Consider the following 23,793-nt stretch of genomic DNA (forward strand, 5'->3'; position numbering starts at 1 on the left):
TGAAATGAAAATCCGCCGAGCGCACAAACTGTCCTCACACAAAGGCTGTTTACCAGAAATGACGCAATCGACAGGCGTGAAAACGTTCACGCATGCGCACGAAGGTTCAAGGTTGGCTCATGCAAGCACATGTGATTCAAATCCATCAGGTTTTTGCAAAAATAAAAAGGTCCGATACTTTTCTAACAGACCTCGTATATGCTGATGCATATACAAACTAGAATCCAGCAAACCTAGCTATGTGATGTGTGAGTGTGTTATACAGTGATATAATTCCTTTAGAAAGTATTATAAATACAACTGTCATCATTTCTGTTCAAACATGAAAACAGTTGTTTATATACACAAATTATAAAAATAATTCATGGAAAAATGAATGTATAAGCTTCAACAAGTAATATTTGTCATCCACTTGATACTGGGACTTAGTAAATCACTTTCTAGACTGATTCACTGTGCCCCGGGTGCATGTGACACACGAGTCATGCTATCAATAGCTGATAGTCTAGAGAAGACATAACACATACTCATCAGTTGGACGGGGTTGTCTTCTAACTAAGAACACGTTTTTGGGCCACCTTTCCTTTGTTATGAGAAATAAATACAAAGACACTGACATCCACAAAAATTACTTTTGGTAAGAAAAAAACTGACTTCATTTGCCACTTAGTTTTACCCTTAATGTATCCAAAAACAAAACACTAATTTATAAGGGGGATGTCTTTATGCATAAAAATATGGCATAACTGCAAATATATATGTAGTTTTGTAGATATAGCTACTGATTCCACTGTGCCCCGTCAATCACCGTGCCCTGGTTTCCCCTACAGGAGTCTTAATTTTCGGGGTACACAAATCAACCGTGAGAAAAGCCTAAACAGCTCTTACGCATAAGTGAGTTAACAGGGTTTACCTGTATTTACAGGTATTACAACAAAGCATTCCATTACTTATGCAACCCATCATCTTGGCTTTTTATATTTTCAATTAATTTACATCAAGTTGAAGAGATTGCTTTGAGTTTGAGTTTAAGGAAGATAATTTTAGAAATTTTTATATTGAGAAGCCCGATTTACTCTTTGTATTTGAAATGGCATAAACAAATTAAAACGTGTGAATTATCAAACAGCCCAATACTTTTGGAGGGCACTGTATATACTGTAGGTTTGACAAACTCAGGTTGAGGGCAAAGTCCTCTACAGTAGACTGTGTGTGCTACATCTGAAAATTTGACATTTCTAGACATACTATGATCTTGAGAAAAGAAGTACAATGAATATGAAGTACAATGAAAAGTTAAAACTGACCTGATCCTGTTTGGTTGAGAAGAATTTCTGCCGGGTTGTGGGCTTCAGTCCCAGCGCTGACAGCGGAGTCTTGGCGAGACCCGGCGGTGAGCGACCTGAAGAAAACCGCATCCGTTACCACCCACGCAGACGGTGACATCACAGCTATCTCGACAGCTGCTGCCTGTTTTATTGATGTGTTTTATGTGTCTATTAATTGTCAGAGGAAACTAGAACCAAGATTTCACACGTATTCTCAAGAAACAAAAATAATAAATTGAAGATGCATCCAATGAAGAAAAAACTATTTGATTGCTAACTTTTCTTTTGATCTGGGTCATTTCACAGTAATTGATCATTTTATGTCTTGCCTGACAGAACCCCCTAAAGATAAGGTTATTTATTTTTTTTTTTTAAGATAAGGTTTTTTTAAGGTTATTAAATATGACGTATAAGGCATATTCTTAAGAATTAAACCAATTAAAGACCCATCTTCATGATTAACACATTAATATGATGAACAGAAATTTAGGACTCTGTAAAAAAAGAATGATGAAGTCTGATAAAGATTTGAACGTTTAAGAAAAAACTGAACACAAACAAGAAATATTATTCATATTATCCACTTGGACTTTGGTGCCTTTCTAATGGTGGTCAGTTTGTTGTTTCCTTGCCGACACAAACAGGTAAAGAGCTGTCGAGATGCAGTGACACGTTCAGACAGGCTGACGCGGGTTTATGTTCAACGGGATGTGACCATGCATCATGACCCTGATGAGCAAACATGCAAAATGTGACAAACCTTCGACTCTGAGTCCGTCCCAGCACATTGGACACATGCGTCAAATACGAGTAGCAACAATTCTCACCTGGCTCCCCAGTGGTGTTTAGCAGATGAAGGTTTAAGGATTTTCAACTATTATGTTTGTAATTTATAGAATTTCTAGGTCGTTTTAGCGATACCCGCCTTTATTTAACAAAAAGTCATGCTTGGAGCTACAATTATTTAATATTCTATTTTAATAGTGACTGGTGTGTTCATCTGACTGCCAACCCAAAACTCATTATTATATTATTCTAAAACCTGAAATGCTAACAGAACCTACGAACTGGAGTTCTTTTAATGAATGGGCCCACGATGTGACCCTACCATTAAATTGTATCTCGTCAGACTGCACTCTGTTCCATCTGAGGGAGGTATAAAGACTCAAGCGTGTCTAAATTGTCTATATTCAGTACTGCGGAAAGGTTTTAGACGTGTGAACATTTTGATTTAAGTGTAGCATTTGATGATTTTTTTTCTTTATCAGTGGATCATCAGAAAATAAAACTTGAGAATTACAAAAATAACAGTTATTAAAGCTGTATGGCCTCTTTTTAAAAAAAAAAAAAAAGATTTAAGTCATAAAAATAATTTTCTTTGGCCCTTATACAGTTTTTTTTTCCTTAGCCTTTAAATAAGGGATTCATAATATGATATTGCCAATATAAATCAAAATCCACGCTTGCTTGGAAACAATTTAGAATTTCGACCCCTGATGGGTAGAATTTCAAATGATCAGATGCCATATATTAATTTGCTAGTGAAATCATAGATCCCGTTGAGGATTGGCCTGAGCTCTGCGGGGATGCTGGGAAACACAAGATGACAGCCAATGAGAAGAAATAAAGAAAGGCAGTGTGACGTCAGCTGGCTGCTCACTCAAACATAATAAACCAAGATGGCAGAAAACACTCCAAAACAGCTTATTGCTATATAAATCCAATATGTTTCTCATATTTTATTAAAAGTTAGCAAGAAATAAGTACTTCTAAATCTATAAATGCTGTTTTTGAAACCAAATAACACCTCTGAAGTGATTTACAAGACATCTTACAGATGTTAGCGTGCACGCTCCGGAACACACATCAAGCAAGTGGGTCAGGTTAAAGGTCATCTCAAAGCTTAATGCGTGTGCACACATGCTTCCTCCTGCAGTCCGTTTGCACGATGGCGTTTGAAGGAACAGACAATATTCTTTACAAAATTCCCCCCAGAAAAATATGTTCTATTCATTAAAATGAGCTGTAATTTTGCAAAAATTAATGTCAAAAAATAAACCAACACTATAATGTTTGGATTTCAGCAGAAACTAAATTTTGTCAGTTTTGTGAAATTTGAAAGGCTGTACAGCTTTAAAGTAAGTAATAAAGCATCGCATTTTGAACTTCAAAACCAAAAACAACAAAAAAACTAAACTGGCTTCTTTATCAGTGTCTTGCTCAGTTCATAGACACATATTGCAGCTAATAAACTCACTCACTCATCTTCAACCACTTTCTCCAATTAAGGGTTGTTGCTAATAAACATTCAATGAAAAAAAAAAGTTCTTGCAAAAATCTGATTGATTAAATGTGACCCAGTTTTCTTATAATTTACATGAAACCACCTAAAGGACGTTTTATTACCCAAATTTCTTTTGTATAACAAAAGGGAAAATAGTCACACATTTCATTTTTCTATATTTATTATTTAGAAATATTGATATTTAGCAGCTTTATCTCTCTTTGTAAACCGTGAATACCACAATAAATATGCCTAAATACTTGCACAGTACTGCATAAACGTAACACAGTTTTGTCATTCATAATAATTTTACTTGTCATTTTGCAGACTCATTCTTTTTATTATTATTATTATTATTATTATTATTATTATTATTATTATTATTACCAATTCCAGGTCCATACAATGCTTTATAGAAATTATTCTTGTGACAGACTCATTCTTATCAGTGCAAAAGCGTGTCCAAACGTGACCAAACACTGCGGTTCCCCTCCACTATAAACACATACACACACATGCAGAAAATAAATAAAGTCTTTCAAGCACAATTATCAATGACAAGACATAAAATGGATCAACTGTCAGGAACAGCAAGGCAGCGTGGGTGTGGAACGAGCCCAAACCTCAAACACAAATTCAACACAACACAGAGAGCAGCACCTGCTCAGACACTTAGAACTGCACGGTCCTGCACGGGTGCACCTGTGTGTGTGTGTGTGTGTGTGTGTGCTTGATTCTAATGAGTCCATTTGGTTGCTGGTGCTGCTCTCCTGTGGCTCTCATGCGCTTCAAAGTAGTGCAGGAGTGGAATAAGTGACGGCGTTGGGTCACGGGGGCAGAGGGACGGGATGGGGAGGTGAAACATGGCTGACACCGTGACACACTGGACCTCCGGCTGAGAGATCCTCCACTTACCAAAGAATCCCAAAATTCTTTGCACTTGCATCCTAGATACACCCATATTTAATGGTACTTTATATGTGGAACAAGCCACAGTGGACACTGTGGGAGTGGAATTTGGGAGTCTACTGCACAGACGTGTGTGTGTGTGTGTGTGTGTGTGTGTGTTCTGGAATGTGAATCTGGTGTCACATGTTGTGACCTTCAGCCACTTTATGTTTCACCTTTACAACTTCTGCCAGCAACCTCAAAAACGTGACTCCTAACTATAAACACCATGTAGCTGTCTGTAGCCCCCATGGACTCATTAACGAGACCAAATCAATGTTTTTTTTTATGTTTCTTGACCCCTGTGGGTCATATACACTCACCGCCCACTTTATTAGGCACACCTTGCTAGTACCAAGCTGGACCCCTCCTTTGGCCTTCAGAACTGCTTTATTTATCATGGCATAGATTCAACAAGGTTTTGAAAACATTCCTCAGAGATGTTGGTCCATATGGACATGGCATCACACAGTCACCCATTCAACCAGTCTACCCATTCTCTCCCCTCTGACATCAACAAGGCATTTTCACCAACATAACTGCCGCTCACTGGACATCTTCTCGTCTTTGGACCATTCTCATAAGACCTTGAGATGGTTGTGCATGAAAATCCCAGAAGATCAGCAGTTTCTGAAACACTCAGACCAGCCCGTCTGGTACCAACAACCACGCCCCGTTCAAACTCACTTAAATCTTCTTTCTTCACCATTCTGATGTTCAATTTGAACTTCAGTAAGTCATCCCCACCACATCTAGATGACTAAATGTACTGAGATGCTGCCATGTGATTGGCTGATTCACTGTTTGTGTTAACAAGCAATTGAACATGTGTACCTAATAAAGTGGCCAGTGAGTGTATAGTTCCTATCCAGCTGAGACAAAAAAAAAAACCTTCCAATTTCTTAGACAAAAAAAAAAACACTGATCATGAGTGAAGCTTTTCCACAACAGATTCATAGACGGCTGGAGAAGCTCATGTTTGCTCAGTGAACACAATGTTCCCAGTTTGAGGGGACAGCAATGCTACACCACGGAGTGGGTGTTAAAAAATATGGTGCACTTTGACCCGATAAACCCCAAATCAGGAATCTTTAATGTGACCCTGGTCCAACCATATCCTGAAAAACTGACATCCAGGGAAGATGTGAAAAGTAAGAAAGGGACGGACAGACAGACAGACGGTGGCAAGACAGACGGTGAACAGACAGACAGACAGATGATGGACTATAATAAAATGGTGATCTGCAGGTTAAAAAAAGGTGAGGAAATAATGAAATTTTCTTTCACTCCTTTGAATATTTGACATAAAACACAGCAGGTACAATGCAGAGATCAACAAAGTCATGTTGAAGTACTGCTTAGGCTTTGTATTATTATAGAATACACAGTTATTGTAGAATTAAACACAGACGTGACACGTGTTTAGGTGTGTCCTACAAAGGGTTCAAATCCTAAACTAATCAAATCACAAAGACGGGACAGGACAACCAAGACCTGACTGCATCGAACGCTCGCTACTTTTCAAAACTGGTCATACTGACAAAACTGAACAGAAATATGTTTTATGGTGGAACAATTCATCATGACATTGAGTTTAACAGCCAAAAAATACGTAATCAATCCTCTAACTTTTCTAGCAATGAACAGCCGCAGTGCTGATAACATAACGGGTAAGAGCAGCTCTCAATTAATCATTACATGGTAAATATCAACTTTTAAAAGATAGATTATCAGAAGGACTGCTTTTGGGATACACATATTTGGTCCAGTTTTGAAGTACGGTGATGAGTACCACTTACAATCCAGCCTCAATGGACTTCAACTGTTACAAAGTGTATGCCGGCCATCCCAGGGTGGCAGCTGTAGCCAGGTCGGCGTGAATGAATAGTTACAGTAGTGTTCAGAATAATAGTAGTGCCATGTGACTAAAAAGATGAATCCAGGTTTTGAGTATATTTCTTATTGTTACATGGAAAACAAGGTACCAGTAGATTCAGTAGATTCTCACAAATCCAACAAGACCAAGCATTCATGATATTCACACTCTTAAGACTATGAAATTGGGCTATTAGTAAAAAAAGTAGAAAAGAGGGTGTTCACAATAATAGTAGTGTGACATTCAGTCAGTGAGTTCGTCAGTTTTGTGGAACAAACAGGTGTGAATCAGGTGTCCCCTATTTAAGGATGAAGCCAGCACCTGTTAAACATGCTTTTCTCTTTGAAAGCCTGAGGAAAATGGGACGTTCAAGACATTGTTCAGAAGAACAGTGTAGTTTGATTTAAAAGTTGATTGGAGAGGGGAAACTTATACGCAGGTGCAAAAAATTATAGGCTGTTCATCTACAATGATCTCCAATGCTTTAGAATGGACAAAAAACCAGAGACACGTGGAAGAAAACGGAAAACAATCATCAAAATGGATAGAAGAATAACCAGAATGGCAAAGGCTCACCCATTGATCAGCTCCAGGATGATCAAAGACAGTCTGGAGTTACCTGTAAGTGCTGTGACAGTTAGAAGACGCCTGTGTGAAGCTAATTTATTTGCAAGAATTCCCCGCAAAGTCCCTCTGTTAAATAAAAGACATGTGCAGAAGAGGTTACAATTTGCCAAAGAACACATCAACTGGCCTAAAGAGAAATGGAGGAATATTTTGCGGACTGATGAGAGTACAATTGTTCTTTTTGGGTCCAAGGGCTGCAGACAGTTTGTGAGACGACCCCCAAACTCTGAATTCAAGCCACAGTTCACAGTAAAGACAGTGAAGCATGGTGGTGCAAGCATCATGATATGGGAATGTTTCTCCTACTATGGTGTTGGGCCTATATATCGCATACCAGGTATCATGGATCAGTTTGGATATGTCAAAATACTTGAAGAGGTCATGTTGCCTTATGCTGAAGAGGACATACCCTTGAAATGGGTGTTTCAACAAGACAATGACCCCAAGCACACTAGTAAACCAGCAAAATCTTGGTTCCAAACCAACAAAATTAATGCCTCGCAGAAATCATGAAAAACTGTGGTTATACAACTAAATACTAGTTTAGTGATTCACAGGATTGCTAAAAAAGCAGTTTGAACATCATAGTTTTGAGTTTGTAATGTCAACAGCAGATGCTACTATTATTGTGAACACTCCCTTTTCTACTTTTTTTTTTTTTACTAATAGCCCAATTTCATAGCCTTAAGAGTGTGCATATCATGAATGCTTGGTCTTGTTGGATTTGTGAGAATCTACTGAATCTACTGGTACCTTGTTTCCCATGTAACAATAAGAAATATACTCAAAACCTGGATTAACCTTTTTAGTCACATAGCACTACTATTATTCTGAACACTACTATACATAGGGCCCAAAATGTAAACATTCTCCAGTCATATTGAAAACTATACCACATTATTTGTTTGATCATAAAACTTTCAGAGGTATAGTTTGGACTATCTGTGACCGAAGGTTCTGGAGTTATGGGGTAAAAACAGCAGAAAAGTTGGCAAAGGCCAATTTAAAGGGGTCAAAAGTTAACATTGCTTCAATTTTGATAAAAATGTGATGCAAATTATTGTTTGAACTAGTATCATGAATAAATAGAATAGTTTTGACTGTGTTGAATGTTTGGTCTCCAAAGTAAATGTCAAACAAGGATGACGTCCATTGGATTCAATGACATATGGTCCCCATAATGTGATAAGAAAGCAAAACAGAGCAAACAAGTTTCAAACTGTACTAGCTCAGCCAGCAATTTGCATCGTGTTTTACCAGAATTGGAGCAATGTTAACTTTTGACCCCTGTACAACTTGAAATTGGCCTTTGTCAACATTTTTTGCCGTTTTTTGCCTCGTAACTCTGTCATATTCAGCCATAGATAGTTCAAACTATACTTATTTAGAATCATTATGATCAGACAAATAACACGGTATACTTTTCAAAATGATTGGAAGGTGGTGAAATTCAGAGCCCTGTGTAACTCTTCATTGAAGCCCTACGTGGCTACATCTGCCACCCTGGGATGACCATCATACATTTTTGTGTAGACCATAAAACACTGAGGCTGGACTGCAAGTGTATTTTTGCCACCTTAAGTGATTCCTGAAAACATGCTTACAAATACAAATCATATTTTCATATGGTTTGAATTAAAATACACACATCTACTAAAATTAAACTAAAACCATGAACAAATTATTGTAATAAATTTGAGAAATTAAATTACCTGCTTTCAATAAATGCTTCATGCTACATAAGAATATAAACTCAAGACAACGGGAAAAGATAATATATTTGCATTCCAGTTTTGTCCAGTAGGAGGAAGCAATAGTAAATGCAAAATGTGTGTTACTGATAATGAAGGAGTCAGATGCAGGTCTGCAAGTTTCAAAACAAACATAAAAAAATTAAATCAATTCAGTCATTGTTTGACAAAAGGGCATCCGATGTACAACTTGTGACAAATTACCAATGCGGATCTGACAGAAAAAACAAAACAAAACAAGAGCAGCCGAAATGACAGCAACAACAGTCATTGTTTGGTGGAGGTTTAGGTTACTGTGACCTTCCAGAAGGTCTTGCTCCACCTGATGTCAGCTGCAGTGACTCGAGGAGCTGACATTGAATTTTGCTTCATTTTTCCTCCATTTGCATTGAATTTGAGCAGTCCGAGGTCCAGCTGTGCCGTCATCATCACACCGTTTACTCAGCATGTTGATATGCCACACCTGCCGGGTGGATGGATTATCTTGGCAAAGGTGAAGAGCTCATGAACATGGATTTTAGCAAACATGAACATCATTTGAGAGAAAGAAGCCTTTTGTATGCACAGAAGAAATCTCTGAGTTTTTACTTTAATTGTTGAAAAATGGGAACAAAACAAAAGTTTCTGTTGAGTGTTTCCTTTGATAGAAACGCATAAGTTAAAACACAATGTAGTGACTTTAATGCTAAGTACGTACCACCTTTTGAAAATGAATGTATTTTTAAAACATGATATCTCAACTATATGTATAATAATTTACACAACCTTTAAGACCTTAAGACCTTTCCCCTTTCACTCAGAAACATCTGGATGGTGATTCAAGAGGCTGATTTTTTTTTCCCCCAGAGACATGTCAAAAATGATTGAATGAGTACTTCTAAATGTTTGGAACAACTTGTCAATCTCAGAACATTATTCCCACAGAGACACTGCCAAACTGCATAAGAATGCTGAAATTAAGGACACAAATAATACTGTCAAGCACAACCTTGACTTTGCCTTCAAGATCATAACTTCACTTTTCTTTCTAGGTGACCTCCACAGTGCCCACAGTGTGTCAGCCGGAGGGGAGACTTACACAGGTTGAAGTAAGGGGTTTGCGGTGAGACGGGAAAGGCAGGAGTTTGGGGGAACATCTCACCACCAGCTGTGGATGTGGGACTGATGGGGCCTCCTTCCATCTCCTCGAAGGCCTCCCGGTAGCTGTGCAAGTGTCTCTGGAGGGGTGGAAAGCATTGAGAACAAAATGCATGACCTCAGAAAAGTGAAAACTGCATAAAAATATAAGCACAGAAACACACGTGTAACATACGATGTGCTAGGATTTATACCTCCTTTGGCCGACCTCCAGGGTTCATCGCTATGGCATGGACAAACTCTGGAGAAACACAACGAATGGGTGAACGAACTGGAACGTCTGCTGACGGATCTTCATCACCACCGCTCTGGTACTGTCCGTCACTGGCGGTGCGGCGACGGGGAAGAACTGTAGGCTCATCCAGAGACGTGGCACGGGCCTGAACACCTAACAACAGGACACACAACTCATCGTTACACATCAGCACAGGTTGCTCAGGGCCGCGCTGTCGGCCATATCAATGCTGTCAGCCATTACGGATGCTCACCGAACAGGCTGCAGGCTGCCGTGTGCATTTGGTGGCAAACACAAAGCATTTGTAGTTTCTTGTTTTTTTTTTTTTTCTTTTTAAATCATGCCGTGCAGAAACAACACATTAATGAGAGGTCAGGCACTGAACAAAGAGAAGCTCACGATGATCTGCCAAACAGCTTCTTTGAAGCAGCTGATCCACAAGTGAAGACAACACAAAAAAACAAACATCTGACTGTGTCTGAAAGCCCCAACAAATGATTCCACACTTTTTGGAAGTGACGACATTTGAAGGTGCCACAGTCTGTCAACTCCCAGCAACATTACTACAATGTTGTAGGATGACAAATATTTTACTGGAAACTATTTTATAGGTTTGAGTTTTACTCATATGCAGTGAGGAAAATAACTATTTGAACACCCTGCGATTTTGCAAGTTCTCCCACTTAGAAGTCATGGAGGGGTCTGAAATTCTCATCTTAGGTGCATGTCCACTGTTAGAGACATAATCTAAAAAAAAAAAAAAATCCAGAAATCACAATCTATGATTTTTTAATAATTTATTTGTATGTTAATGTTGCAAATAAGTATTTGAACACCAGTGAAAATCAATGTTAATATTTGGTACAGTAGCCTTTGTTTGCAATTACAGAGGTCAAACATTTCCTGTAGTTTTTCATCAGGTCTGCACACTGCAGCAGGGATTTTGGTCCATTCCTCCATACAGATCTTCTCTAGATCTTTCAGGTTTGGAGTTTCAGTGCCCTCCAAAGATTTTCTATTGAGTTCAGGTCTGGAGACTGGCCAGGCCACTCCAGGACCTTGAAATGCTTCTTACAGAGCCCCTCCTTAGTTGCCCTGGCTGTGTGTTTGGGGTCATTGTCATGCTGGAAGACCCAGCCATGACCCATCTTCAATGCTCTTACTGAGGGAAGAAGGTTGTTTGCCAAAATCTCACAATACATGACCCCATCCATCCTCCCTTCAATACGGTGCAGTCGTCCTGTCCCCTTTGCAGAACAGCACCCCCAGAGTATGATGTTTCCACCCCCATGCTTCACGGTTGGGATGGTTTTCTTGGGGTTGTTCTCATCCTTTAAACATGATAAGTGGAGTTGATTCCAAAAAGTTCTATTGTGGTCTCATCTGACCACATGACCTTCTCCCATGCCTCCTCTGGATCATCCAGATGGTCACTGGTGAACTTCAAACGGGCCTGGACATGTGCTGACTTGAGCAGGGGGACCTTGCTGCCCTGCAGGATTTTAAACCATGACAGCATCATGTGTTACTAATGTAATCTTTGTGACTGTGGTCCCAGCTCTCTTCAGGTCACTGACCAGGTCCTCCTGTGTAGTTCTGAGCTTTCTCAGAATCATCCTTACCCCACAAAGTGAGATCTTGCATGGAATCCCAGACCGAGGGAGATTGACAGTCATCTTGTGTTTCTTCCACTTTCTAATAAATAATCATAACAGTTGTTGTCTTCTACCAAGCTGCTTGCCTGTTGTCCTGTAGTCCATCCCAGCCTTGCGCAGGTCTACAGTTTTGTTCCTGGTGTCCTTAGACAGCTCTTTGGTCTTGGCTATGGTGGACAGGTTAGTGTGTGATTGATTGAGTGTGTGAACAGGTGTCTTTTATACAGGTAACAAGTTCAAACAGGTGCAATTAATACAGGTAAAGAGTGCAGAATAAGAGGACTTCTTAAAGAAAAATTAACAGGTCTGTGAGAGACAGAATTCATGCTGCTTGGTAGAGGATCAAATACTTATTTGCAGCAGTAACATACAAATAAATGATTAAAAAATCATACACTGTGATTTCCAGATTTTTTTTTTTTAGATTATGTCTCTCACAGTGGACATGCACCTAAGATGAAAATTTCAGACTCCCCCATGATTTCTAAGTGGGAGAACTTGCAAAATCGCAGGGTGTTCAAATACTTATTTTCCTCACTGTACATTCAAAGCCACATTTATGCACCCTGAAAGTCCTGGCACATTTTCCCAAGACTATGGCTACAGTTACATCACCACCCAGGGCTGAACCGCAGATCTCAGTTGCTGACCTTCGACATTGTAGCAATGTTGCTGGGAGTCTGTAGAATGACGTAGTAATATTAAACTGCCAACAAAATATAATGTTGCTTTTATGTAGCGTGTTTGTTGGACAACATTAAATAATTTGGTAACTTGGCTTTAAAAGGCTCTATAACAATGATTTAATTATTTGTTATGGTGTGATGAATTAGGTTGATCAATTTTGTGTTGTTTTTGGGGTGTGCATGGTGCTGTGCTGTTTTGAAATTTTAGTTCAGTGATTAATTTAGATTTTGTATTTGTTATCATGGGTATATGTATACATTTAGATTTTTTTTTTTTTTTTTTTGGTTAAAGGGTTGGGCGTTTACAATCTTACCCTTTCGGGCACATGGGTACGTTGTTAAATGGTTTTCTTTATGGGTTGTCCTTTATATTTTGAGTCTGTGTGACAAATTCATTCATTCATTCATTCATTCATTCAACAGACCACTGCATATCTATCTTCCATATTCTTGCAAACTGACTAACCTTTTTTTCTCCTGACAGCCACAATGTAGACTGTAGACTACATTTGCCTCATGCCTGATGCTATCATTTGTTAAAAAAAATACAAGACAACCAACCAGTGTTAAAACGTCTGCAGAACATCTGCTGGATGTACAGTGTGGACGTCACAGTGATCTACAAAATGACACCCAAATGATGTCATGATTCGACATCAATTTGTGACATTTAGATGACGTCAATGACTGAATCCTGAACAAAACCTGACGTAATTTGACTGCCATGTGCACGCTGAGTTTTTACCAAAAATAAAAATAAAAAAATGCTGACCTTGTAATGCAATACACAATATATACTCACTAGTACACCTTGCTAGTACTGAGTAAGACCCCTTATGGTTTCAGTACTACTATAACTGGTTGTTTTTGAGGAATGTGTCTTGCATCTTGTTGAATCTACACCACAGAGTTTTTGATCCATATTGACAATTTGGTGGGGGATAGGGGGGACATGTACCCCTCACCTTTTCAACCAGGGGAGACAGAATATGGTATGCCCCCCCCTCCACCTTCTGACATATATGTGTGTACTTGAAACATGCTATGCCAGTCTTATGTGCAAAACCATGTCAGTCTTATGTGCAAAACCATGTCAGAATAGTATCTTTGTTTCTACAAGTTTGTATTTTTAGCAGCATTGACTTGTTTCCAACACCTGTTTCTTGTTTGTCACATTCGGAATTTTCTGGGACTGCATTTGCACAGATTTGAAACCAAAAAATAGTTGCCTCTAGGGACTAGTGTCTACACATAAGTATCAATGGACCAGATGCTAATTTACTAAATTCTGAAAGTTAGAAAAGGAAATCAGAAAAGCTATCTGGGACCTCAGAAAGCCCATCTGCAATTATTGCTTGATCTCCAAAATCAGTCTATGCAAGTGAAATTATGTTCAGTATGAGTGTTGTCATTAGTGCCACTTTGAAAATTAAATTCATGATAAGTAATTTATCCTAAACTTATGATCTGTTGTTTTTTCAAACTTATGCAAAAACAAATCTTGAGAAAAAAAAATACAGTATGTGATAGTTAATAATTATTAAGAGCCTGTTCTTTCATATTCATGAATACATTTTACCACATTACAGTTGTTTTTTAAATGAAAACTCAACCTATCATTCTTTTTGAGTTCTACACATGTGGTGATACCTTATTTACACCAGGATGTTAATAAAATCAATGCTGGCTATTCTCAGAATAAAATACTTATATCCACAGTTTCAAATTGCATAAGTCAAATGGTGTCCACTTTATGGTCTTCTCAAACATTAAAATTACTGTTCTGGATGCTCAGAATGCATCTGAGCTTATCTAGAAACCGTTGGCTTCAAGTGGGTCTAAAGCGGCCTCCAGAACCCTGGCATATGGGCTTCTGCCCTGTGGGCCTCGCACTTTGCCCCCCCCCCCATTTCTAGTTCTAAATTACACCCTTGCACCACCCTGAATTGTTGAGACAAGACAAGAGGGATCCTTGGTGTCATGTTTTTTTGACACTAATTCAAGTCCTATAATCTGTATGTTGCAGCAAAAATTGAGAATCATTAGACCAGGAAAGTTTTTTCCACTCTTCCATTGTGGAATGTTGGTGGGTTGGTGCCCACTGTGGCCTGCTTCCTGTTCTTAGCTGGCAGGAGTGGTCAGATGCCGTGGCCCATTTCATTCAAGGTTCAATGTACTGTGCATTGATGGTATTCTGCACACCTTGGTTGTAACGTGGATATTTGAGTTAGTGGTGGGTTTCTATCAGTTCAAACTAGTCTGGTCATTTTTCTCTGATCTCAGCCTTCAACAATACATTTTTGACCAGAGAACTGCTGCTTTCTTCCTTTTTTTTTTTGACCAGTCCCTGTAAATGGTAGTGCATTAAAATCCTAATACATTTGCACTTTCTGAAATATTTAAACAAACCTATCTGGCACCAATGTCCAGTCACCTAAATCAACTTCCCCCCCCCCATTCTGATATGTGGCTTGAACTTCAGCGGAGCTTCTTGACTATGTCTACATACTTAAAGTTCCATTGCTGTCTGATAATACATTTTGTTTTAATAAGCTGAACATGTTGACCTAATGAGGTAGGAAAAAAAACAACACTGGTACTTTGGTGCAAACTGTATTTTAGTTATGTAATGACTCAATGCGGCCTGTTTTGGCTGAATCTTAAAGGAGCCTGTAACCTCCTTTGGGTTAATCTGGTTTGGAATAAGGGAGAGAAAGCTCGAGGCATAAAACAAACAGGATTTAAGAGTTTTAAGATAAAACATTCAGCACATTGACTGGTGGGCCGAGGTAGCAAAGGCCAGCCAAAGCTGGAAAGTACCAGCATGAAATACAATCACTGACTGCCCTGTGACCTTGGAACAAGTTTGGACCAATGAGCGCGAGATCAGAAAATACAACACAGGAGAACGTTTTTAGCTGAGTAACAACGGGTATAAATTTACTGTGATCTTTGCGCTGAAGGTGACTTTACCTTTAACTTTTAATCCTACCAGACTTACAATACAGTGACTTGGAAGTGTTCACGAAAAAAACTGACTGATGGTTTTCTTCAGAGGGACCGATGAATTACGTCAGCCCCGTTCAGACACGCCCAATATATCCGTTACAGAAACGATGACAAATATTCATCTCCATCTCACTCCACCTCCTTCAGAGAGCGCGATCGAACATAAACCCGGCCGTATATCTGCTGTGAACACTGACAGCATCTTAATTGGGAGACGTTGGATGTTAAGGTTGAGGTCAACTGCTGGTCAAATTTTCTGTACATTTTTTTTCCCATATATATCTGTTTGTCCTTGCTGTTGTTGTCTTAATAGCATGTGGATCCCAGAAAAAACATCTATAATAATCAGTGCCAGTCAAATTTCAACTTTGGTCTCATGTCTACGGGGCTTCAAACCCCCCAGAAACACACCACCAACTCAGAAGCAGATGTACCCATAGTGCACTGCTGTAAGTCAGAGTGCTGACAAACACCGTGCCGTTGCTGTAGCAACAGCTAATGGTTTCCAGCTGGGATTGTGAGCCTGGGGTGATATTTTCAGCTCTTCCATTTTCAGTCTTTAAGCCAGTAATCGTATGTGATAATGAAGTCTGGATAATACAATAATAAAAAAATGACAGACGATCTGGTGTTTTCTTCTTTTAAACTCTCCATATGTGGAGCTTACTAATGACAAAACACGGCGGGGACGTCATTCCCAAGAAGATGAGCGCAGAGACGTCATGACTACACATCGCATCTCTTCAGGTTCATTATTAACTTTAACATTAGATATAATGTTGCGTCATTAAAAGTGTCAGCTCTGTCGGTCCCAAACACCGTAGGGTCATGGACAGAACAATCCTGTCTGTGGTTTCCCAGAGGACATATGCAGTCTTATTTTGGTTTCCAACCAGGACCGTGAACTGTCTTAGATTTGGAGTCCTTTCCGCTGTACGTGTCTTTGTAAATCTTAAAAATAGTGCAGTGAAGAAAGCAGCGTTGAATGGGACCAGTGTTTTCTGGCCTTGGTATTGTTCCCTCAAGTTTGGGCAAAACAGATCTTGTGACATGGACTCTCCGAGCAAAGGACAGAGCCTCTTTGTGCCTCCTCTGTCTCATTCTTGTGAAAGTTTAGCATTATCCGGTTACAGGGGCGATTCTACCAGTTACAGCATCTATTCTAACATCTGATTTAATGAGGGCCACAACAGAAGGGGACCGGGGCAACAGTCGAGAGGACGCTAATATGGACATACAGAACTACTTACATGTTTGGGAACACTGCAGTGTTAGTATTTCTACATTTCAGCATATTTTAAGATGGGAAGTCTGTGAACAATCTCACAGAATGACAGGCCCCTCTCCCCCACCCTGAAAAAAATGTCTGCAGGTGGTATAACAACAATAATTATTAGATGAATGCTAACAGCCAACGTTTTCATCTTAAAACTAAATACTGAGGTAGCAACTTCACAGATTCCAAGGTTTTATATCAAAATACATTCAGTCAGATGTTTGAATTTATCGTTCTCTGTGTGTTACAAAACATAAAACACATAGATTACATAGAAGAATTGTTTAGTTTGTGGTACAAGCATCAAATTGGCACAATGGTACTTTCCTGGTCTACTTTTTTTTTTTTTGCAAAAAAGCCATGAGCCACTTCAATTTCCAATATGGTGTCCATTTTTTCCAAGATGGTGCCTGGAAATATAGATTTTCATCATATATTTGCACACTCTTGGTTTATTTCAATGTTGTATCTGTTAAAGTCAGCCGTGTGCTTTGGATGAACACTAGTCCTCACTGCTTATCTACTCTTACCTACAGGTCCAAGTAGTTGCTTGTGCGTGACGATGGCCGCACCCCAGCAAACTGCATTGGCTTGTGGGCTAAACTAGGTAAGAGTAGAACACAGAGATTCCCTGTGATGGAGTTTGCTTTGCTCCCTAATCAGTGCACAAAGACTGGAAACTTCCAGAACGGACTGTTGAATAGATAAAACTATGACGTCAACATTATACACCCCCCCCCCCCCCCCAACTGAAAACTAAAATTTCATGTGGTTAATGGCAATTTTGAAGAAAAGAACTTCTCATAAGTATTGTACACCAAATCTGGTTCTTGTTTTATGAGCTGAACAATTCTTACATTGTCTGTGGCCTCGTTATTGTGTTGCTGCTAATTAGTTGATGTGGTGCCTACGAGTCAATGGATCTGTGGGATTCATAACGGTCCTCAACTAAAAACATCGAGCAAGGAGCCACTAGGAACCAGTCAGACATTAGAATAGGCGATCATTCTCGTCCACCATCATCCATTTAAGCATTTTTTATTCCACAATAATGTTGGGGGTTTTAAACGGTGGCTAATGTGGTAATCCTGTCACCAACCCTGGTTGAAAGCTGAACCTAATGTGCATGTTTGGATGGTTGTACAAAACCAGATAGCCCAGAAAAAAAAAACAAAAAAACACAGACTCTTTGACAACATGCAAACTCCACAAAGAAAGTAATTGGGGGGTTTTGGTGGACTTGAACCCATCACAAAGATGTGATGCAAGAATGCTAACTGCTGCTATCATACGAGCATGAAAACTCTAAATGAAAAGCTAGCACAGTGTAAAACTGACTGCATACAAAGCTAACTGAGCATTAAACCACCTGAATACGTAAGCTAGCCAAGTCTAAAATGTTCCCCATCTGGCTGAGTGGAAAGTTTTAGCACTTAATGCTAACAAACATGCAGTGCGGTATGTTGTAAACACTCTGGCAAAGTGAAAAAACAAAAGAGTGTTACATTGATAAAAGTGTAACTGTAATAAGACAGAACAATCAGAGTGTTTCTCTGATAACAACATGAAAAAGACAGAAGTCGTTAGTTACAGACCGGACAGTACACGACACGTCGACAAAATGAGACGTGACAAATTAAAACACAGATCACTGCACTCAGAGGCAAAGCACAAAAAGAAACCTAAGAAACACACAGACAGGACGGGAGAACCAACCAGAAAGGGAGTGAAAACGGGGACGTTCAGACTGAGAAGCGGGCATGCTCGGGATGACCTTTTGGGCACGAGCCGAGTATTCTGGGTACATGGACGCATAGTGAAAGAAAAGAAAATGATGAGGACTAAAGGAAGAGGAGAAATCAGGCTGATAAAAGAAGAGTTCCTACTCAAGAAAAGTACAGAATAACTTACATTACACAAGGTCTGTTAGAAAAGTATCCAACCTTTTATTTTTTTCAAAAACTATATGGATTGAATCGTGCGCTTGCATCAGACAAGCTTGAACCTTCGTGCGCATGTGTGAGTTTTTTCACACCTGTTGGTTGCGTCATTCACCTGTGGGCAGGCTTTGAGTGAGCACTGGTCCAGCCCCCTCGGCGGATTTTTATTGTTTAGGAATGGCGGAGCGACTGCCGCTTTGTTCCATGAAAATTTTTTCAGAAACTCTGCCAGACAGCCAGATGGAAACCATTTGGAAGATTCAGGTGGCTTTTGGTGAATATTGTATCGGTATCACACGGATTAAGGACCATTAAAACTGGATTAAAACGGCTCACAGCGCCCTGAGCGGCCATCGACAGGCTGAAACGAGCAGATCACTTCCAAATTTAAGGCTCTGTTGATGCAGGATGTCATGTGACTAGCAGAGAAGTTTCATAAGAGGTCGGGATCAGCACTTTATCGGCACATTCCACTGTTAAAGGAGATTTTGTAATGAAAGACGTGCGGACGGATTCACGCGTCGGGACGCAGCCGCTCATGGCGCTGGACAAACAACACCTCCGTGTTGGAAGTCTCACAGAACAAGCTGGAACAAGCCCAGCTGTTAAACAATTTCTCGGATACTCACTCGACTGAAAAACCATCGAAAGCCGTCTGAATCTTATGAATGGTTTCCAACACAGAGGTGATTTTTGTCCCGCCGCGCCATGAGCGGCTGCGCCCTCCGGCGCTGTGGGCCGTTTTTAATCCAGTTTTAATGGTCCTTAATCCGTGTGATACCGATACAATCTTCACCGAAAGCCACCTGAATCTTCCAAATGGTTTCCAGCTGGCTGTCTGGCAGAGTTTCTGAAAAACATTTCATGGAACAAAGCGGCAGTCGCTCAGGTGTTTGGTGAGAATGAAAATCCGCCGAGGGGGCTGGACCACTCCTCACTCAAAGCCTGCCCACAGGAGAATGACGCAACCGACAGGCGTGAAAAAACTCACGCATGCGCACGAAGGTTCAAGCTTGTCTGATGCAAGCGCACGTGATTCAAATCCATGTAGTTTTTGAAAAAATAAAAAGGTCAGATAGTTTTCTCACAGACCTCGTACATAACGTTATGCATAACGTATCACTTACATTATACACACCTTTATGCATAATGTATCACATTATACATAATGGTATGCATAATGTTATGCACAATGTAAAACTTACATTATACATAACGTTATGCATAATGTATCACTTACATAACGTTGTGCATAATGTATCAATTACATTATACATAACGTTATGCACAATGTATCACTTACATTATACATAATGGTATGCATAACGTTATGCATAATATATGACTTACATTATCCATAACGTTATGCATAATGTTTTGCATAATGCACAACTTACACTATACATAATGTTATGTAAAATGTATAATTTACGTTATACATAACATTATGCATAATGCACAACTTACATTATACATAATGTTATGCAAAATGTATAACTTACATTATCCATAACGTTATGCATAATGTTTTGCATAATGCACAACTTACATTATACATAATGTTATGTAAAATGTATAATTTACATTATACATACCATTATGCATAATGCACAACTTACATTATACATAATGTTATACAAAATGTATAACTTACATTATGCATAATGTTATGTAAAATGTATAACTTACATTATACATAACATTATGCATAATGCCCAACTACATTATACATAATGTTATGCACAATGCATAACTTACATTATCCATAACGTTATGAACAACGTATAACTTACATTCTACATAATGTTACGCATAACATTACGCACAATGCATAACTTACATTATACATAACGTTATGCACAATGTATAACTTACATTATACATAACATGCATATGTACAACTCACATTATACATGGCATGGGTTACACGTTATGCTTAATGTTATGCATAACATTATGTATAGTGTACAGCTTACACTATACGAGGTCTATTAGAAAAGAAACCGACAGTTTTATTTAAAAAAAAACTATATGGATTTGAATCTCGTGTGATTACATCAGCCAAGCTTGAACCCTCGTGCGCATGCGTGAGTTTTTTCACGCCTGTCGGGGACGTCATTCGCCTGTGAGCACGCCTTGTGGAAGGAGTGGTCCAGCCCCCTCGTCGGATTTTCATTGTCTGAGACGTTGCTGAGAGACTGGTGCTGTGCTTGACAAAATTTTTTCAAAAACTGTGAGGCACATCCGAGTGGACACGATTCGAGAAATTCAGCTGGTTTTCTGTGAAAATTTTAACGGCTGAAGAGAGATTTTGGATTGTTTCTATCGCTGTAAGGACTTTCCATGGAGCGGGACGTCGCGCAGCGCTCCGAGGCGACGTCATCATCCTGTTTCAAGCTGAAAACCTCCAAATTTAAGCCTCTGTTGACCCAGGACATCGTGAGAGAACAAAGAACTTTCAGAAGAGGTCGGAATCAGCAGTTTATCCGGACATTCCACTGTTAAAGGAGATTTTTTTAATGAAAGACGTGCAGACGGATTGGCGCGTCGGCTCGCAGCCGGCACGGTGCGCCCACAACAGAAAAACACCTCCGTGTTGATAACCATTTATAAAATCCAGGCGGCTTTTGGTGGCTTTCAGTTGAGTGAGTATCTGAGAAATTGTTTAACAGCAGGGCATGTTCCAACTTGTCCTTCAGGCTTCCAACGGAGGTTTTTTTCCTGTGGCGGGCGTGCCGCGCCGGCTATGAGCCGACGCGCCAATCCATCCGCCCGTCTTTCATTAAAAAAAATGTCCTTTAACAGTGGAATGTCCGGATAAACTGCTGATTCCGACCTCTTCTGTAAGTTCTCTGTTCTCTCACAACGTCCTGGGTCAACAGAGGCTTAAATTTGGAGGTTTTCAGCTTGAAACAGGATGACAACGTCGCCTCGGAGCACTGCGCGACGTCCCGCTCCGTGGGAAGTCCTTACAGCGATAGAAACAATCCAAAATCTCTCATCAGCCGTTAAAATTTTCACAGAAAACCAGCTGAATTTCTCAAATGGCGTCCACTCGGATGTGCCTCACAGTTTTTGAAAAAATTTTGATCAAGCACAGCGCCAGTCTTTCAGCAACTTCTCAGACAAAGGAATTTCGACGAGGGGGCTGGACCACTCCTTCCACAAGGCGTGCTCACAGGCGAATGACGTCACCGACATGCATGAAAAAAACTCTCGCATGCACACGAGGGTTCAAGCTTGGCTGATGTAATCACACGTGATTCAAATCCATATGGTTTTTAAAAAAAATAAGGTCAGATACTTTTCTAACAGACCTCGTACATAACATTATGCATAATGTTATGTATAATTGTATTACAGTCCTGATAATACAACTTAAAGAAAAACTGAGCTAGTTTGGATGATACCCTGAACAAAGAGTGCTGACAATGTGTGTTTATTTGCCAAAGCTACAGTTTTGTTCCACAAAAACGATTAGACACAAGCCTTAATTCTCGCACAACTACTAATCCTGTTAATGTGTATCAGCACATAGTCATGTGAATGTGTGAATATGTGCTCGATTGGGCGTCTAAATCCAACCCCTTGTCCATGTGGTGACACCTGGATAACGGCTCAAGTAGGGGATTGCCTGTTGGGGTGAAATATGGTGGGGACCTTGTGTGCCCGGTGACTGCTATGGTAACCATGAAGGCTCTATTGAAAGAAGAAGTCCTCAGTGGCTGATCAGGTGGAGAAGGTGATGGCTGTGAAGGTAGATGAAGGTTGTGAGGTCCTCAGACCCCGTCTGAGGACCTCATCTGGGATCTGTCAAGGGCCGTCTGTTTCTTGGCGTGCAATAACATTTGCACATTAAACAAACCCACGCTCAATCGACCCTGGATGTCGATATCTCATCCGGGAATCAGTCAAGAGACAATCTTTGTCACCACCAATGGATTGTCATGACGATGATGACAACTTTCTCTACTTTTACACAGTAAAGAAATTAAACTACAATATTGATTCTAGACAACCTCTTTGTGGTGTTTGTTATCTGAAGGCTGAGCTGCCGCTCTGCTCTGTTGGTTTTGTCCCATTTTGTGTTTGTTCAGGTACAGTCGGTGTGCTGCACTTCATCATCCAGCCTGTGTCACAGGGATGGGCCAGAAGACATTTAGGAAATCTGGAACAGTACAGACCAATGTTTTCCAAGTCAGATGTTTGCCCAGTACCTCATCCATCTGAGGCAGTACATAACAGCTTTTAGTGTACTACAAAAGTACTGTGAGAGACCACTGATTAGAGGATTTCTGCTCTGCATCTGCTCCATAAAGAAAAAACTTTAATATACTGTATTTTCTAGAGTACAGGTCATATTTTTTATTTTTTTTTTACTAGTTGGGACGGGAGGTGGATTAGTGGTTAGCACTGTTCCCTCACAGCAAGAAGGTCATGGGTTCAATTCCGACCTGTGGCCTTTCTGTGTGGAGTTTGTATGTTCTAACCGTGTTTGTGTGGGTTCCCTCCCGGTGCTCCGACTTCCTCCCACATCCAAAGACACACAGGTTCAGTGGATTGAAAACTTTAAATTGTCCGTAGGTGTGAATGTGTTTGTTTGTCTGTATGTCACCCTGTGACTGACTGGCGTCCTGTCCAGGGTAAACCCCGCCTCACACCCTATGACTGCTGGGACAAGCTCCAGTGTCCCAGCGACCCTTAACTGCAGCGAGCGGTTGAAGGTGATTGAGTTAGTGTGAGAAAGGCCACAGTGCAGATTCAGTTCTGTACAAAACCCAAAAACATCACGGCCAACACGTCCTGATCAGCCTGTATCATGGTTCTGGGTCCAAAAATCCATGACTCATGCATCTCATGCACTGCTTTTTTTTCTCTGTATCACTGTCTTTACACGGCTGGTCTGATTTTGCTGGAACAGCTCATATTTGTAGATGCTTTTGCCCATTTATCATCAATCAAAAAATCCTATATGTAGATACAGTAGTGTTCAGAATAATAGTAGTGCTATGCAGTGGTGGGCACAGATAACCAAAAAATT

The 23,793-nt window shown here is 39.9% G+C and overlaps 1 protein-coding gene across 1 annotated transcript in view; it reads right to left on the reverse strand.

Moving 5' to 3' along the window:
• The window catches only part of tns1b (tensin 1b), a 432,602-nt gene that overhangs the window by 53,502 nt on the left and 355,307 nt on the right, over nt 1-23,793 (reverse strand). Inside the window, exons 19-21 of the mRNA XM_034186320.1 lie at nt 18,529-18,609; nt 10,146-10,339; nt 9,893-10,031 (exon numbers count right to left, since the gene is read on the reverse strand). Coding sequence (XP_034042211.1) covers nt 9,893-10,031; nt 10,146-10,339; nt 18,529-18,609 — 414 coding nt within the window. The remainder of the gene's footprint in view (nt 1-9,892; nt 10,032-10,145; nt 10,340-18,528; nt 18,610-23,793) is intronic.

Source organism: Thalassophryne amazonica, chromosome 14, assembly GCF_902500255.1.
Source record: "Thalassophryne amazonica chromosome 14, fThaAma1.1, whole genome shotgun sequence".
Lineage (NCBI taxonomy): Eukaryota > Metazoa > Chordata > Actinopteri > Batrachoidiformes > Batrachoididae > Thalassophryne > Thalassophryne amazonica.